The 20,620-nt window shown below is 34.1% G+C and overlaps 1 protein-coding gene across 1 annotated transcript in view; it reads right to left on the bottom strand.

Moving 5' to 3' along the window:
• MALRD1 (MAM and LDL receptor class A domain containing 1) overlaps positions 1-20,620 on the bottom strand; it is a gene marked incomplete at both ends in the record, with an annotated part of 598,196 nt that overhangs the window by 334,203 nt on the left and 243,373 nt on the right. The window contains 2 exons of the mRNA XM_082619568.1: positions 16,218-16,431; positions 19,901-20,011. Coding sequence (XP_082475694.1) covers positions 16,218-16,431; positions 19,901-20,011 — 325 coding nt within the window. The remainder of the gene's footprint in view (positions 1-16,217; positions 16,432-19,900; positions 20,012-20,620) is intronic.

Here is a 20,620-nt window from a genome sequence, read left to right on the forward strand (position 1 = left end):
AAAATTGCTTAAGTTTTTCTTCCATTTCCAGGATAGTAAGAATTCTAAGTCCAACTATGTCCTTATTGATTTTCTGCCTGCTGGATCTACCCATTTCTGATAGAGGGGTGTGAAAACTCCAACTATGATAGTGGATTCATCTCTTTTCTTTGCAGTTCTAGAAGTTTTTTATGTCACACAGGTTGACATTCTGTTGTTAGGTACATACACATTAGGGATTGTCATGTCTTCTTAGAAAAGTGACCTCTTTACTGTTGTGTAATGCCCTTATTTATCCCTGATAATGTTCCTTGCTTTGAAGTCTGTTCTGTCTGAAATTAAAATAGCTCTTCCTGTTTTCTTTCGATTCATGTAAGCATGGTATATATTTCTGCATACTTTACCTTTAACCTATAAATATCTTTATATTCAAAGTGGGTTTCTTGTAGACAACATGTAGTTGGGTCCTATTTTCTATTCAATTGTTAATTCAGTTTTTAAATTACTTTTGAAACTTATTTTGAAAATTTACTCTCTCCTAAAATAGACTGTAATTCCTACAGCCTCTTTTAGTTCAGAATAATAAAGTTCTCCTAAGTATCCTCTCAAAGGACTGGGAAGTAAATCTCACTAAAATAGTAATGAACCCCAACTCACCAGCTTGTTTATAATCTGAACTCTTATCTTGGTTAAGAATATAAAATGAAGTAACTAATTGCCCTTATGTTGGAAGATTTAGCAGCCCATGAGGACCAGATTTCCATATAGACCAGCATCTAGAAAGGCCATTTGTATAAGGAAATGATATGTGCTGCTGAAAAACAGATTTGTTAAAAAAAAATCATACAAATACTGCTACATGAATCTCTATAGTGTAAATCATATTTTTGCTTTTGATATCTACTATAGTTTTAGTAGTTCAACTATAGTTGAAGATATATTTCCTTGGAAAGCTTAATTCTAGAATATCAGTGGAGGAAAACACAGCAAGCAGGCCTAAGTTGTTTGAATTACATATCGCTATGGTAAGAGGGAGCAACTTATAATTTCATTTTCTACTATTTCCCACAGGTGCCATGCAAGACAAGTAGCAAATGGTCTTCTGTGCAGATGCCAATTCCTGGCATTTCATGTAGCAATTAATGCCAGGGCCAGACAGGTGTGCCATCAGGAAGAAAATGATCCCTTTGTCTACAGCTGTATCATCAATCAAACCAGTTTCTCCCTTTCCAAATGTTATAATTTTTCCATCGATCAATATCTTTATAAGTATAAAAATGTTTCATTTAAAACAGACATAATTTTGAAAGAACACAACCTAATGCCTATTAAGATCCTACCATCAAATTTTTAAAAGATATCATTCTATTCATTTATTCATTTCATATAAATTTTTTATTTATTTTTTAAATTGATATATAGTTTCTGTAAAAGAGTGTATGTTATAGGTGTACAATATAGTGATTCACAATTTTTACGTTATACTCCATTTATAGTTATTATAAAATATTGGCTGTATTCCTTGTGTTATATAATATATCCTTGTAGCTTATTTTACACCTAATAGCTTGTACCTCTGACTCCCCTACCCCTACATTGCCTCCCCCCACTTCCCTCTCCCCACTGGTAACAAGTAGTTGGTTCTCAGTGTCTGTGAGTCTGCTTTTTTGTTTTATTCTCTAGCTTGTTTTATTTTTTAGATTCCACATGTAAGTGATATCATGCAGTATGTGTTTCTCTGTCTGACTTATTTAGCATAATGCCCTCCAAGTCCATCCATGTTACTGCAAATGGCAAAATTTCATTCTTTTTTATGGCTGAGTAGTATTACATTGTGTGTGTGTGTGTGTGTGTGTGTGTGTGTGTGTGTGTACCACATCTTTATCCATTCATCTGTTGATGGACACTTAGGTTGCTTCCATATCTTGGCAACTGTAAACAAAGCTGCTATGAACATTGGGGTGCATGTATCCTTTTGAATTAGTATTTATTGAGCATATTCTATAAATAAAGCACATTTAAGAAAATGGGAAAGTGCTTGGAAACAGGGCTTCTGTGTATTGAGCATAACATATATCAGGGCCTGAGTAGTCTCTTCATATGTTTTATTTCACTTAATTCCCACATCTCTACATAATTGTTACTGTTCTTGCTTTGGTTTAAGAGATAGCTGGAGTTCAGAGTTAAAGTACTTTGCTTAGTATTACCTTGTAAGTAGCAGAACTATGAGTTGAAGAATGATATGACACAGCTGCTGTGCCAGTACTCCCCTTTATAATGTGGTATGCAGCAGTTGGGGATGGCGGCTGCAATAAAATATAGCTACAAATAATGAAGGATAAGAAAATGTATATTTCTGTAAAGAAATGCTCTAAAAGACCTCCTCCTCTAGGGTAGGTAGCTACATGAAGATGGCAGTCATCCAGTTTGGCTTGATTCTTCTTGAGGTGGCATGATGTCATTCATCACTTCTTTTAACTCTGTTCATATGAATATGAATGTTTTATGGATGTCAGTTTGTTGTGCAAAGGAAGAATGTTCTTCAAACTTGCTAAGAGAGTAGAATATGATAAATCCTATAAATTATATCTCTCTGAGAGATTTAAAAATACACTAGCGTATTAAAGGCTCCATGAATTCCAACAGTATAGAAACTATTTCTTTATACAAGTATATTCCCAATTTATTTGACTAAGGAAACTTTTTACTTACTTGTTTATTAGAACTATGAACATCTTTAGATTACTACACTACTGATAATGCACAGAGCAAGTTCACAAATCCTAATTAAAAACAAACTAGCAAAAAGCATAATTAGAGAAGTTCGTTTCCATCAGCTCTGAGTGGGGCACTTTTCTAGCTATGTGACTTTGGGAATTGTATTCATTTCTTAGGGCTGCTGCAACAAAGTACAACAAACGGGGTGGCTTTAAACAACAGAAATTTATTCTCTCTCAGTTGTTCAGGCTAAAGATCTGAAATCCAGATGTCAGCAGTACCATGTTCACCCTACCGGCTCTAGGGGAGAATCCTTCCTTACCTCTTTCTAGCTACTGGTGGTTACTGGCAATCTGAGCGTTCCTTGGCTTGTCCACACCACTCCAGTCACGTGGCATTTGCCCTGTGTGTTATCACATTGTTTTCCTCTGGGTGTCTCTGTTCATATTTCTTCTTATAAGGACACCAATCATTGGGTCTGAGCCCACCTAATCCAATATGACCTCACCTTAATTCATTACATCTGCACAGACCCTGTTACCAAATAAGGTCACATTCACAGGTTCTAGTTGCAATTTAGGGGGGTGCACTACACAACTCAGTACTGGAATGTTTACATTTTTTAAAGTAAATCTCTTGGGCTTTTAAGGTATATAATCATATCATTAGAAAATAATTATAAATTGCTAAGAGAGAAGATCTTAAAAGTTCTCATCACACAAAAAAATATTTGTAACTATGTATGAGGATGGAGATTAACTAGACTTACTGTGGTAATCATTGTGCAGTATATACTCATATTGAATCCTTATGTTGTACACCTGAAACTAATATAATGTTATATGTCAATTATAATTCAATAAAAAAGAAAATAAATATAATTTGGTATTCCTTTATTTCATTTTATGTCTTACATATCAACCACGACCACAAAAAGAATACAAATAGTAATATAGTGTCAAGTAGTTCTTGACATGATCTTGATTTTAATGGGAATACTTCCATTGTTTCCTTCTTTAATTTGATATATCATTTTAAATATGTTAAAGTAATACCATTCTATGTATATTATAATAAATGGTTGTTAAATTTAAGTGTTGAATTTTGTCAAAAGCTTTTTCTGCATCTATTGAGATGATCATACGGTTTTTATTCTTCAATTTGTTAATATGTTGTATCACATTGATTGATTTGCATATATTGAAGAATCCTTGCATCCCTGGGATAAATCCCACTTGATCATGGTTCAGGTTCATGACCCTTTTAATGTGTTGTTGGATTCTGTTTGCTAGTATTTTATTGAGGATTTTTTCATCTATATTTATCAGTGATATTGGTCTGTAATTTTTTTGTTTGTAGTATCTTTGTCTCGTTTTGGTATCTGGGTGATGGTGGCCTCATAGAATGAGTTTGGGAGTGTTCCTCCCTCTGCAATTTTTTGGAAGAGTTTGAGAAGGATGGGTGTTAGGTTATCTCTAAATGTTTGATAGAATTCGCCTGTGAATCCATCTGGTCCTGGACTTTTGTTTGTTGGTAGCTTATTAATCACAGTTTCAATGTCATTACTTGTGATTGGTCAGACCCTTTGTTTTTCTCTTCTTCTTCTTGGACCCCTATAATTCGAATGTTGGTGCATTTAATGTTGTCCCAGAGGTCTCTGAGACTATTCTCAATTATTCTCATTCTTTTTTCTTTATTCTGCTTAGCAGTAGTTATTTACACTATTTTACTTTCCCGGTCACTTATCCATTCTTCTGCCTCAGTTATTCTGCTAATCATTCCTTCTAGAGAATTTTTACTTTCATTTATTGTGTTTTTCATCATTGTTCATTTGCTCTTTAGTTCTTCTAGGTCCTTGTTAAACGTTTCTTGTATTTTCTCCATTCTATTTCCAAGATTTTCAATCATCTTTACTATCATTACTCTGAATTCTTTTTCAGGTAGACTGCCTATTTCTTCTTCATTTATTAGGTCTGGTGGGTTTTTACCTTGCTCCTTCATCTGCTGCATATTTCTCTGTCTTCTCATTTTGCTTAACTGACTGTGTTTGGGTTCTCCTTTCACAGTTGCAGGTTTGTAGTTCCCGTTGTTTTTGGTGTCTGCCCCCAGTGGATAAAGTTGTTCAGTGAGTTCTGTAGGCTTCCTGGTGGAAGGGACTGGTGTCTGTGTCCTGGTGGTTGAGGCTGGATCTTGTATTTCTGGTGGGCAGGACTGCATCTGGTGGTGTGTTTTGGAGTGTTTGTGAACTTGGTATAATTTTAGGCCGCCTCTCTGCTAACGGGTGGGGTTGTGTTCCTGTCTTGCTAGTTGTTTGTCATGGAGTATCCAGCACTGTAGCTTGCTGGTTGTTGAGTGGAGCTGGGTCTTAGTGTTGAGATGGTGATCTCTGGGAGAGCTCTTGCCGACTGATATTACATGGGGCCAGGAGGTCTCTGGTGGACCAGTTTCCTGAACTCGGCTCTCCCACCTCAGAGATCCAGGCCTGATACCCAGCCGGAATACTAAGACCCTCTTAGTGACATGGCCAGGTATGTGGGGATGTTTCTTGCCTTTTGGGAAGTCTAAGGTCTTCTGCCTGCATTCGGTAGGTGTTCTGTAGGAATTGTTCCACATGTAGATGTATTTTTGATGTATGTTCAGGGAGGAAGGTGATCTTCACATCTTACTCCACCACCTTGAAGGTCTCCCTGATATTCCCCAATTCTATGTCTCCTGCGGAAATGTCTCTCCCTGGCTTAGATGTCTATTGGCCACATCTCCATTTTTAAGATCTTAAGATATCTCAAATACAAATCAAGAGAAATCACATCTTTTAAAACCTCCTTATCCTTTTGCTTCATTAATTAAGAAAAGTGAATGAAACTGCCAGTTATTCACTTGTCCAACCCAGAAATCCTCCACAGTAAATTAATCATCAGATCTGTAGACTTTTCCCCCAAATATTTATTCACTTCTTTCCATCTTCATTGAATGCACCTTGTCATCATTATCTCTTGAGTGAAATACAGGAATAGTCTCCTGACTGATCCTCCTGCCTCCAAAACTGCTATCATCTACACTGCTCTTCAGAGTGATTTTCCTAAAATCCAAATTTGATTATATTATTCCTCTGTATAAAATCCTAAAATGTCTCTCTGTTACTCTAGGTTAAAAGACATTTCTTAACACAGATGACCAGGTAACCCTGCTTGTCTCTCTGGATTCATTCCTAGCTACTCTCCACTCTCAAATGAAAGCTCAGACATGCTAAGCTTTCTCTCCACAAACTCATCAGGATCTGTCTTTCCTCTGGTTTTTTGCTACCACCCTTTGTAATTCCTATCATCTGGAACCTTCTTTACTATTCTTTATTTAACCAACTCCCTATTCATTCTTCATAGATATAATCAACACAAGGCTAACTAAAAAAATAAAAACTAAAGTATTAAAATTCTTAAGATTTGTGAGTGTTATCTTATGCAAAAAACTGACACAATATTGTGATAATTTACTCATAATTAGAGTACTGTGCTATTTGCTGAATATTTAATTCCCATGTTTATGGGAAACTTTGAGAATTTAAACCATCCAATGAGAGGGAGACTAGATAATAGAGGCCTTGAACTGTGCATATAAAATGCTACTAAAGGATTCTAAGAATATATATATTGACATCATAACTATGAACATGAGAAAGGGGAATGTGAAAAAACGTGCAGAATCAATGGTACCTGTCTAAACTTAAAGTTGTATTATGAAGAACTACAAGTAGTAGGAAATATTATCATCAAAAACTCACACTGAGCAAGGATGGAAACGTAGATTCAATATTAGGAAAATCATTATATCAATGGGTGCCTGACAGTTGAAAAGGCTTTTTATCTGAGACAGAGTATTCTCTCCTATGAAAGTGTTCAAACAGTAATCAGGTTATTTTTCCTTTCCCACCTCCATTGTCTGTCAGATCAGAGAAGTTATAGAAATGATTCTTTGATTGGTTGGTGACTCATTTACCAATTCAATCAATAGCAATTCAGTAGATGTTGGAACTGATTCATCAATAAACATGTCTTAGTGGAGTTCTCTCATATATTAATAGACTATGATAAGTGCTAGGATATAGATAAAAAATTTATGATCAATTGTAACTGAGTAAAAGTGAATCCTTCACAGAAGTCTTAGTGTTAGATCCCTGTTTCAAAGAGCATGGAGTAACTTCTTTTATTCTCTCCAACTTTATGATTCTTTGATTTTATGATTCAATAACTTGAACTTTATATCATATTTTGACAAGTTGTTTATATTGTATTTATAAAAAGGTTAGTAGCTATATCTATTATTTCCAGATTTTTCTTCTAAATGAATTAGTATTTTCAGTCTCAAAGGGATGTCAAAGAAAAGAGAGAAGACACAAATTACCTATGACAGGAATGAAACGGGATATCATAGACCCTATGGATATTAAAAGGATGATATAAGAATACTATTAATAACTCTAATGCATTAAATTGACAACTTCTATGAAATGGACCTATTCCTTGCAAAGAACAAACACAAAATGATTTGAGCAGCTTTATAACTTTTAAGGTAACGGAACTCGTAATTTTAAAATTCCTGAAAAGAAATCTCCAGGCTCAGATAGTCTCAGTGGAGGTTTCTACCAAATCTTTAAGGCACACAGATCAGAAAGGAAGATATAAACCTGTCCCAATTTTCAGATGACATGACTGTCAACATAGAAAATCTAAGGAATGTATTATCAAACTTTGAGAACTAATACATGACTCAGCAAGGTTGCAGGACACATGATCTACATATAAAATTAATTGTGTTTTATATACCATCATTGAATATGTAGAAACCAAAATTTAAAATATAATATCATTTATAATCCCTTAAAAAATGAAATACTTAGGTGTAAATCTTATAAAATATGTACAGGACTTGTAAGCCAAAAACTACAAAACACAGGTGAAAAGGAATCAAAGTCTAAATAATGGAGAGATAAACTGCTCATGGATTGGAAGACATCCTATTAAAGATGTTATTTCTCCCAAACTGATATATGTATTTAATAAAATTCTTGTCAAAGTTACATCACTGTTTTCGTAGATATAGAGATGATTTTATTTTAAATGTGAAAGCAAAGCCAAAGGAACCTGAATAACTAAGGTTATATAGTTGAAAAAGAAAAATAAACTAAAAGGACTCTCTCTACCTAATTTTATGATTTGTTATAAAGCTTTAATTTTCAAGACTGTGTGGTACTGATGAAGGAACAGACACTTGGATCAATGGAACAAAACCCAAAACAGCTTCACACGAGCACAACCAACTAACATTTGACAAAGATGCAGATGCAGTTAAATGAAGGGAGGACAGCTTTGTTAATGGTGAAGCAACTGGATAACTACTGGAAAAAAAAAAGACCCAAACCTCACACCTTATACAAAAATTAACAAAATGGAGCATACACTTAAATGTAAAATATAATACTATGCAACTTTTAGAAGGAAAAATAGAAGAAAATCTGGGACCTAGAACTCAGTGAAGTGTTTTTGACCGTGATATCAAAAGCATGATCCCGGGCTTCCCTGGTGGTGCAGTGGTTGAGAGTCCGCCTGCCGATGCAGGGGACACGGGTTTCTGCCCCGGTCCGGGAAGATCCCACATGCCGTGGAGAGGCTGGGCCCGTGAGCCATAACCACTGAGCCTGCGCGTCTGGAGCCTGTGCTCCGCAATGGGAGAGGCCACAACAGTGAGAGGCCCGCATACCACAAAAAAAATAATAAAATTTAAAAAAAAATTTTTAAATCCCTAAAAGGAAAGATCAATAAATTGGACTTTAGCAAAATTACTCTTTCCCTGTAGAGAATGTAAACATAATCTAAAGCCTATGAGAGAACATTTGCCACTTACACATCTGCCGAAGGACTTATGTCTATAATATATGAAGAACTCTCAAAACTCAACAGTTTGAAAGCTTCTGATTAGAAAATGGGCAGAAGACATGAAGAAACATTTCACCAAAGAGGATATACAGATAACAAAGAAGCACATGATAAGATGTTCAACACCACTAGCTATCAGGGAAAATGCAAATTAAGACCCTGATGAGATATTAACCTATACCTATAAGAGGAGCAATAATAAAAATAAAATAGTTACAATACCAAATGCTCACAAGGATGTGGACAAACTGGGTCTCTCACACATTGTTGGTGGTAACGTAAAATGGCATAACCACTCTGGAAAATAGTACTATGGTATGTTACATCCATGCCATGGAACATGAGTCAGCAATAAAAAGGAACAAATGATTTACACAACAACTTGGATGGCTCTCAAGGAGATTATGCTGAATGAAAAAAGACAGTCTCAAAAGGTCACAAACTGCATTTACATATTTATATAACTTTCTCAATATGAAGAACTATAGGGATGGAGAACAAAATAGCGGTTTCCCAAGGTTAGGGATGGTGAGAATAAATGTAATTATAAAGGAATAGCTCAGGGGAGATTTTGGTGGAGACAGAATATTTGATTGTAGTGTGATGATTACGTGAGTTTTCACATATAATAAAATGCCATAGAACTATACACACATATTGAACCATATTGTTTCTTGGTTGTGATATTATACTATACTATAAAATGTAACCACTGAGGGAAACTACATGAAGGGTACACAGAATTTCTCTGTACTACCTTTGTAACTTCCTATGAACCCACAATTATTTCAAAATTCATGTCATATGCCAATTATTATTCAGTGACATCATCAGGAAATTGTGATACAGTGATTTCCTTTGTAGTGCCTTATTCTATGAAGTAATAATAATAAATTCTGTAAACAATACTTTCCAAACTGTTTCACAGAACAATTGTTCTATAAGGAGTATACTTATTTCCATGTAAAAAAATGAGTTTGCGGGTAATTTGGAAAAATCCTATTTATAATACCAGGTTTTCAAAAATTGTCATAATTTTTTCTTTAGTGATGACTACCTGATTTCATAATTCTGAAAATATTACCCTAATGCATGTCACTTTACAACACTGAGTTCACGAGAAAGGGATCAGTGTTGATAATCTTGGAAAGACAGTGAAAGCTTTCTAAGCCTCAGTCACTAGGCTACAGCCTGCAAATAATGAACTCCTGAAGCTTAGGACAGCAGATCCTTCATAAGAAGCCTGGTTTATTAACATTTTGATACCTGACCTACTTTTGAACATAATCTCCCAAAGAAAACAAAAGCTATTCATAGTGCATGATTAATAAAGTCTCTGAAAATACACTAGCTGTTTTCAAGGCGATGTAAAAATCCACGTTGGGATTAGTATTTAAATACCTTAACTAAATTATTTCCCCCTCACCCATCCAAAAGTGCTTTGTACTTATTCTAACTCCCATTCACAAGGTGAATGTTTATGTACATATTTCTCTAGCTAGACAAAAAGCTCCACAATTCTTCAGGTAATATCTTACTTTTCTTTGTTTTTTGCTCCAGGGCCACTTATATTAGAGATGCCCAATGTTTAACCAAATAAATAAATGTTCAGTATGCAAGGCTAGGTCAGGATGGTGTACACTGGTGCCAGTAGAGTCCCACAGAGGTACTCTACACCTTTAAATTCATTTTTTTGCCACAACTGAGCACAAATTCTGATATGCTAAAAAGTTTTAGATGGAGCACTGGATATGGTGTAGAATTAACAGCTATAATATAACCTTACTGTGAGTAAAAAGTCACATATATATCATAGCATCAAACAATAGCCCCTTCTCCCCCGAAAATTCATCAGTTTACTGGAAACAGAGAATTCTGCTATAACAAATGAGAAAGGGTAGTCAGGATGTAAATGAGTCAACTCAAATATGTCCTGAAGGATAACTGCTTAGGGGAATTACAGTTATACATTCATAGAGATCAAAGGAAATTGTTAGTGATGTGGTGATAATATAGAAAGGACCGTGTTTTAATTTCTGCCGACTTTTTAAATGTTTTTGAATTTTTAAAAAATTCATTCAAATACATCAAATATCACTTGGTTCAAATCCATTATTTTTCCATCTTTTTTGTTTGTTTGTTTGTTTTTTAACATCTTTATTGGAGTATAATTGCTTTACAATGTTGCATTAATTTCTGCTGTATAACAAAGTGAATCGGCTATATGTATGCATATATCCCCATATCCCCTTCCATCTCTACTTAAATGTCAATTTCTCAGTGAGAACTTTTCTGATGGCCCTATTTAAAACTATAACCATCACTCTAAGCATCTTCTTTCTCACTTTTCCCTATTTTACTTTTTGCCAAAGCACTTATCATTATGAAATATGCTGTGTTATTTTACTTGCTCTGCTTTGTCTGTGTCCCCTTCCACTACCACCAAACGTAATGCAAGCTCCATGAGAGCAGGAAATTTGTCTGTACTGTTCACAGCATTATTCTTAGTAACTAGAACAAACCCTTGCACATAGTAGATGCTCAATAAATATTTGCTGAATAAATGCATGAACGTTCATTCTTTAAAACTTCTTAAAATCGCCAATAAATTATATCAGGCAATTAAATACATACGTAGGCATTAAATCTTGACTTAACTATAAATGGTTCAATTAAATTCATTAAGAAAATATACACAGAATCATTTTTAATATTTAAAAAGCTAATTATTGCCCCTATTAAAATCCTGATATATTTGTATATGTCAATAAGGAAACAAAGAATAAAATAATAGCTCTTCCTTCTCACCAGAGAACTTTTCCAAATGTTTGTATTGTTTAGATGAGTGCTTCTCAAATTTTAGTGCACATATACTTGTTAAAATGCAGTTTATGATTAAGTCTGGGGTGGGGCCTGACTTCTGACAAAAATACTGTTTGTCTCTAGACCAAGATTTGAGTAACTGAGTTTAGATAATTTTTCAGCAGTGTTAAATTGCACACTGATGTAACATTAAAAAATGATATTTTTAGAAACATTCATCCAATAGGAAAAAATGTGTTTAAAAATATTTGTAATGACTTTAGCAAGGTTACTATAAGTAACTGAGTATAAGAGTTTGATTTATTGTTAATCACGTGTTCTTTCACCAAGAGGGAACCCTAACGTAAACTATGGACTGTGGTGATAATGACATCTCCCGTGTAACAAATCACCACTCTGGTGGGGGACATGATAGTCCGGGGGGGCTGTGCATGTGTGGGGATTAAGTTTTGCTGTGAACCTACAACTCCTTTAAAAAATAAATTCTATTGAAAAATTTAAAAGACGGCCTCCAGAATGAGAGAAGATATTTGCAAATCATACATACGATAAGGGCTTAATATCCAGAATATATAAATAACTCTTACAACTCTACAATAAAAAACACACAATCCTGTAAAGAAAAGCACAGAGAACTTTGACAGTTCTCCAAAGAATATACACAAATGGCCAATAAGCACAACAAAAGATGATTAACATTTTAGTCATTAGGGAAGGACAAATCAAAACCACAATGAGATTCTACTTCATACACACTAGGATGGCTATAATTTTTAAAAAAGAAAGAAAGAAAGAAAGAAAGAAAGAAAGAAAATAACAAGTATTGGCTAAGTCCCAGATCTCCTTCAAGAATGTGCCCAGGAGGGGGAATTAGATGAAGGGAGTCCAAAGGTACACACTTCCAGTTATAAGATAAATAAGCACTAGGGCTGTAATGTACAACATGATGACTATAGTTAGCACTGTTGTATGATATATTTGAAAGAGATTAGATCCTAAGAGTCCTCATTTCAAGGGAAAAAACATTTTTTTCCTCTTTTTATTTTTTTGTACCTATATGAGAAAATTGATGTTAATGGATTACTACTAAACTTATTGTGGAAATCATTTCGCAATATAAATAAGTCACAATGATGTATACCTTAAACTTATACAGGGCTGTATGTTAATCATATCTCAGTAAAACTGGGAGGGGGAATAAATAAGTAAAATGAAAAAAAATTGTTTAAATATCTTTCATCAGGCCTATCCTCATCAAGCTCCCTAATATTGCTATTTGCTCTCCCTCCATTTTTCATCTCCTTTAATTTACTCTATGTTTTCTCATAGAAAATGTATCACTTATCAACTTCTGACAAACTCTGTAATATACATACACACAAACACACACACATGGATATTCTGTGTGTGTGTGTATGTGTGTGTGTGTAGAGGAAGAAAGAATATTTTCTGTTTAACAAAGGAGAATGGGTAATATGATTTTTGTCTGTTTCATTTATGGATGTACACTAGATGTCTCAAACACTGCTTGACATATACCTTTTCAGTAAATATATGTTAAATTAATTTGATATTTTTGTCTTCTTGATTTCCCTTGATCATTCTTGACAGGGTCTTGAAAATATTATCAGTCTTTCCAAATCCTCTCTCTCTGACATATGTGTTATATTCCACTAATTTGTATTATTAACCAATTAATTTCTTTGGTAAGGATTTAAGTATATAAATTTCTCACTAAGCATTTTCTTGGGAAGCCCTACCACAGGTTTTTTAATGCACTATTATTATTATTATTTATTTAAAACATTTTCTAATTTTACTGTAATTTTTTTGGTGGGGAGATGGGTTATTAAAAGTGTCTTGTAACTAACAGGGAATTTTCTAGCTTTTGTCTTACAACTGATTTCCAGCCTAATTCAAAAGATGTAATCCATGTCACTTTAATCCATTTAAAATTATTGACGTTTGCTTAGTGCTTAATAACATATATTCTGTGTATACTTGAAATAGATGTCTGCAGTTGGGAAATACAGTATTACATGTGCCCATTAGGTTCAGATTACTTACTAATTATTCTGGTCAAATATCCTGCATCCTTACTAATCACAGTGCAGAATTAAATTATTTTGAGCATGTCTGAGATACTCTTGTGTATCACCAATAAATATGCTAATTGGAAAGTACAGAGAAACAAAAATATGATTGTTTGCCAAAGGAGCCTCTATACCAATGGCAAAATATGTTCAACTGAGATTTCAGATTTCTCAGATACACAAATCACTTTCTTTTTGACTATGTCCTATATTTTAGATATATTTATATTATAAAGCAAAAAAAAAAAAAAACAGTTAATCTGTCTTCCAAACCTTGCTTTCTGAGCCTATATTGGTCTACAGAAAATTAAAGCCACAGGTACTTTTGTTTTATAAAGGATTATTTTCTTTTCTTTTGTCAGAGATAGTCTATGCCTTTACAAAGAGCTCAGCAGTTTCATTCTTTCTTCTTTTCCTAGGTGGTGTATTTACACCAAATGATATTTTAGATATTTTTTTAGAGTTGTGATACATGTTCAGCCTTTACTTAGACTTCTCACAAAAAAAAAACAAACCCAAAACAAACAAACAAAAAACCTCACACAAGTTCCAAAGATCATGAAACGTAAGTCTAAATTCTTGGTTTGTTGTCAGCCAAACTTCTGAGATCAATTGCTATGGTGATTTTTTTTTTAAGTTTTTCTTCCTATTCTTCTGGGTCTAATTAAGCATCAAAGTTGATAGTATATGCAGTAAAAATAACAGCACTCATAATTCATATAGCAGGTTCTAGCCACTCTATAATTAAAACATTTAAAACCATTAACATAGGAATACAATTGAATTTTTAAATACATAATAAAATAAGCAGTGTTACATAAAAAGAAATCATATTCATGTAATAAGAACCAATATCAAAATGTGGGTTACTTTTAAGGTTTGTTCTAACTTTTTGGTTGTTTATTTGTTCTAAGGAGCTGAAAATATTTTCTTCTTCTCATATAATATCTGGAACTAATTCATCTCTCTTGCTCCAGTATTACTGATATCACAGCCCCATTCAAACGTTACAGTGGTTTGGCAGTCAGTTCACCAGAAAGCACCTTCTGATAAAACTTTCCCTCCAAGGGTTTGTAATTACTTTTGTCTTTATTTTCCATACAAAAGAACTACCATAAGTTTCAGTACATTTCTCTGACCCTCTTAGTATATCAGTATACCCTCCCAAACACAGATAGAGGATTCCTAGAAATATTTGCAAAGTTATTATCTAAATAAAAAGTTCAAGGAAAATTTAGCCAGAAATAAAATACTTAACACTGAAAAAATTGCATTAAATCATATCTTGGGAAAGAGATAAGTTGGCAACATGACAAGTAAAATTCAAAAGCATAATATGTGTTCTGTTCGACTGATAACCTAGATTTGTGAGATACTCATATGAAAATAGCAATGAAGAAAATGTAAAAGCATGTGATGCAGAAAATAAATAAAAACGCAGCAAAAATATTCATAAGTTAAAGGTAAAAATTAATACAGAATACAAGATTAGTCAAACAGTTTTGCTTGGTTCATATAATAGTAATTGATATTATAAGATATAATCCACACTTGAAGAAACAAATAGTTATTGGATATACACAGGATTTCTACATCTACAACTTTTTTGGTTTTCCTAAGATTCAGTTGTACACAGAGGTGGTATGGTAGCTTGGGCAAAGCAGTGAATCATAAATCAAAGTACCTGGAAACTAGGATCAACTCTGTCAGTACCAGTTTTATGAAATTTTACCAAATCTTAGCCACTCTTGTTCAGCAGCTTTATCCATGGAATGCACTAGTAATATCTGTCCCACTTACCCGTCGGGTTTCTGTGAAGATCAAGTGGAGATTAGTAGAGAGAAGGGCTTTGAAAGTTAAAAGTTTTATGTAAATGTGAGCTCTTAATATATTGATGTTGTTCTTGTGATTCCAGATTTGGTTTCAAGAGGCAAAAAAGAGATCAAACTGTAATACGCTAGCTCAGAAATTATTATTGGTAATAGTGGAATAATTTGTCAACCTTAATTCTGACAATTTGTATTCACCTCATTTGCAATGAAATGAGGCAACAACGCACTGTGTTCCATGATTTTAGACTTCCCTGAATGAGCACATATGGCCCATTTAGCTAAGGATATTTTAATAGGTGCCGTTTATTATGAGTTGACCTCTTGTAACAATATTACACAGCTGATATGTGTTTCCCTTAGGAGATCACGTTGTCTATTTTATACATTATCTGGATATTGATTTTTTGGCTTTTTTATCCACTTATCCCAGCTCATAATTGACCCAAGGGAATGACAACTCCCTGAAATCCATCAAAGCACAAAGGCTTGTCAACCTTATGTGAATTGCCATTGGTGGACGTTTTGCTTGCCTTCTTTCCAAAGATTTATTTCATATGGAAAATACTTGTTTGCATTCCGTTTGTCTTTGAAGACACCTGTTTTCCAGTTAATCTCCAATTGTTCACATACAAACAGAAAGCCATTGATTAGTTTTAAATGACTTTCGCTTCTAAATTAAGTATTGAGAGGGAGAAAGGAATGTATTTAAATGGTTAAATCACCTTATCTGCCTTGGCTGCTGAGTTATATATACTCTGTATTTTTCATCAATGAACCCATTGCACAGAGGAAGGTTGTGGGAGACAAAGGCAAAAGTAAGGAGACAGAACACTTCTACTCACCACAGATGAAAGGAGTCTCATCTGAATTATCAGCACAATCGTTCACAAAATCACACAGCTTGTCCCTGGCAATGCAGTGCTTGTTAGCGCATGTGAATTCTTGAGCCGTACACGTTCTGTCTGCGTTAAGTAGGGGGGAACAATCTTGAAAGGAAATATCATCCACTGCTACGTCTCCTACGTAACTGATACCACGTTTTGCCCTGAAGACAATCTTAAAAAAAAAATAAAGCCAATATCAGTTGACTCGTCCATCAAGAATTCAAAACTTGGGGCAAACAGTAAATACAGTACAGAACATAAGGGCTTGAATCTGATAAAAATGACCCCGTAATCCCTACGATGAAACTGACCCAGGAAGTTTGAGGGATATCGAAGATCTCTACCACACTCAACAGGTACGAATGTGGGAGTGGCAACACCATTGTCTCTTGTCGAGATTTTTAGCATACAGGGCCTAAGAAACTGGCAGGAGTCACCTACCACTGCAGCATCTGCAACTCGCAGACCCAAAACAAGACCTGCTCACTTCTGACAGCCTCATGACATGTGGAAGCAGGAGGTCAACCAGGTGACGGAATGCACCAAGAGACAGAAGATGCAAGCATATCTTTTACTTTATTTCATCCACTTCTTGCCATTCCTCTGATCTGTTCAACTCAACTATTTGAAATTGAAAATATGTCTAACCTCAAAACTATGAATTTTTTTAATTGGCCACATCTTTGGACTTGAAATGATTGTGATTTGCCTTTGATTAATGTATGTGATGAATGAAATTCTCTTGTGTGCCATTGCTGGACAGTGAGATCCCACTTCTACATTCTTTGATAGAACTGATGAAAAATAGTCACAGGACTCACTAAAGTTTTCAAAGTGAAACTAATTCAGACAGCTTCTACTGAGTTTGTCTGCAAGCTAAATATGTATTTGTTTGTTAACATAAGAAATATTCATATATTTTAAAGTAAATTTAGGACAATTAGAGATGCATTAACAAGAAATATCTATTTACCTCCATGATTTTTATACAAAATAGTTGTCATCAAACTCCCATCTTTTTACCAAATCTAAACAATTATTTTTCTTGAAAGAAGTAATTAGTTTTTCCTTAAGATGTGTTATGCTTTTATACTATTGTATGAAAACCTAGTTGTCTTCCTTTTAAGATGAGAGAATAGAATAACTGAAAATCATGCCTTTCACATTATTTAAAAAAGCAAATAAATGTATAATTTTTATATAAATTCATGTATCAAATTTACATTAAAGGCATACATTTTTTTTTCTTCAGAGCAGATGTGCTGGAAAAGAAAAATAAATTTGTAAGACAGATTAAGAGCTTGGATGTGATTAAGACGAGGTGAAACTAGAAAGAATAATGACTACAACTCTTTTATAAGAAAATTGAGCCCAAGAAAAACATGGATACACAAATTGAAAAAGGTACTGTATTATCTGGATATATCTGAACATTTAATTTAAATCTGTGAGACAATGCTCTGTGATTAAGAAATCAGATAATCCAATTCCACACGATGTTGGTTAAGATTCCATAGACTTTAATACTGAATGTGATTAAACTTTTTTTCAAGAGCAATTATGATATATTTTTTTCTGGTAAAATAAAAGCTGGGTCAATCATTTTGTAAAATTTAGGAAGCAATAGAGCATAGCATTTGTATTATGGACTTGTAGATGACCTGCCTGTGTTTAAAGAGTATCACTGCCATTGTAGTTGTATAAGTAGGGCAAGTTACCCAATTCTAGGTATTTCTGTGCCTAATCTATAAAATGCAGGTAATAAAGGTAGGTACCTCATACAGTTACAGGAGTAATTTTTTTGTTCATAGAACAGAACTTAGCACTTAGTAAGTGCCAGGTATGTGATTGCTTTAGTTATAAAAATTATTATAATTAAATGTTATGCTTAAATTGGGGGTTCCCAAATATAACTCTGAAAACTACCCAATGCTGTATACTTCTACTAAAGGGTTAAAGGCACTCATGTTTCTGAGGCTAAAGGGACTGATACTGTAAAAATGGAAGAACCATGGATAGTATGTGTGTCTCACTACTATTTCTCCAGTGCATAGTAATGTGCTTGCACATAGTAGGTTCTTGATATGCTTTTACTGAAGGAATGAATGAATCACATTAAACATCAAATATTCAGAAACCATTAATATTTCATTTTAAGATTCAAACAACATGGGCATATTTCTCTTCAAATTTCAATGTGAAAAATTGAATTTCAGAAAGGCTAAATTAATAATTGATTCCTCTGCTTAAATTCCTCTTAATGTTGTTTTGAACATGATTTTACCATGCAAATATTCTACTTGCACAGACTAGTTAAGAATTCACCGCCTAAAGTGGAAGCCGATGTCTGGCAGCAGCACAGCCTTCTGCATGTTCTTGCTGATGATTCTTCTTGCCTCAGTTAAAAGGTCTTGGAGATTAAATAGGTGGAATCCCCTTAATGATAAATTTCATACTGTGCAAGGCCACTAAATTGCTGTCCAATCTTTTCTTCTTCAGGTTGGAATTCTTATCCATTTCCTAAATTATCTACAAATGACCCATAAGAAAACTGGGTCCCAGCAAGAGGTCAAAAATATATGGGATTTATTATAGCTAACATTCTAAGAAATAGGGGATAATGTTGTATCAATGCCTTTAAACAGCTGTATCTAGCCTATGCTTCCAGTGGAGTTGAAAGAGGTTGATCTATCAGATATGGCATGTGATTGTAGATACAGTTACTGAATATTCACAGCTGATTTGGTTACTCTCACTACATATTGCATTTCCAGTCCTCTGTACAATTAGCAAAGATATTATAGCTTGTATCTATAGATAAGTGGCTCTAAATTCAAGGAATTAAGCCCTGTGCAGTTATGACTAAGAAAAAATGTTCTCTGACATAAATGGCTCTGGATTCCCACTCTCCCTTATCTAATCTTAAATCTTAATAGCTAAGCTTTACCTTCCAATAAACACCCCTTCTGTCAAAAGCAAAACAAAACAAAACAAACAAAAACTCCAAAAACAAAACACACACACATCCACGGAGCTCCTGTTTTCCTAATAATCTATAAAAAAATAAAATTCACAGTAAATATCTTGGCACATAATTACTTTCATTTTATTACTTTTATTCTATGTATTATTTGTTCTTTTCCTTTATTTTTAGGTCTTATCCTCCTAATATTGTAATCTACATGAAGACAAATACAGCATCACCCAATTTTGTGCCTCCGAGAATATTTTTCAGTCAAGTAAATCTATTTTCTCTAATAAGGTTCAACAATATAGTGTGCTTTCAAAGGTCTCTTTAATTGGGTTTGAAATAAACTAATGTAATTACTCTACAGTCTCTGAGAATATATTTGCAAAATAGTGGGAGGTATTCTTAATATGTAGGAGGCTGATTGTGGAGGCAGGAGATGGTTGTCACTAAAATGAGATGTTCCTAGAAAAATGGTTGCCTCTTTGGGAAAAAAAAATTAGGGCATTTCAGAACCATAAATTCCTTATGGAAAATGCTGTAAGGAGTGGTAAGCGTTCATACAGCACATCAGAAAGGGAAAGAGAGACAAGAAGACAAGGGGTAGAGGAAATAAATTAAAATTAAAGAATCAACAAAATTCAATCATCATCTAAATACTTGGATTACAAACCTGTATATAGGAATGAACGCCTAAAAACACCTCTAATTTTTTCCACTGTGCACCTTGCTGTCCACTTTGAGCCCACAGTTTAGAAGTAACATTGTCTATCTTGCTGAGTACCTGCAGAGATAAATCAAGTAAGAAGTGTTGAAATATTTTACCTTGACAAATTCTAAACATGTAGAATTCTCCCAGTAATTTTTTTTTCATTTTAATATCAACATGAAACCCTGAGAGAAAAGCTCAGACATTTTTCATTAGATGTCTTTGTTTTCTAGAACAGCACTGTGCCCCCAGGGTACCTCATGTGTTTTGTGTAATAAATTTGTGCATGAATATCTGTCAGTCAAGTCTGAAGTTATCTGGGCACCATATGATTAAGAACTCTTAACTACCTTAGTTTTTAAAAATCTGACAGCAAGAACAACTGGAAGTCTCAATATTAAATAATATTCATGTAGTCACATGAAAAGCACAGAATTATTTACTAAAAACAGTTTTGAGAATGACATTAGGTCCAGTGGGGATGGGGATGTTACAGTGGGAGTCCATTCAATTCCAACAGCACATATGGGTGATGTGAGTGGGCACCTACTCATCTAAGCCAGCAAGAGCTCCCCACCCAAAAAACTCTCACCAGCACTACTGGGCCCTCATTCTAAAGGGAAATTGAGACTCATCTGAGCAGAAAAATTATCATGCCTCTTCTTTTAGAATGACACAAAATGA

Source organism: Mesoplodon mirus (assembly GCF_964341445.2).
Source record: "Mesoplodon mirus genome assembly, chromosome: 4".
Taxonomy (NCBI): Eukaryota; Metazoa; Chordata; class Mammalia; order Artiodactyla; family Ziphiidae; genus Mesoplodon; species Mesoplodon mirus.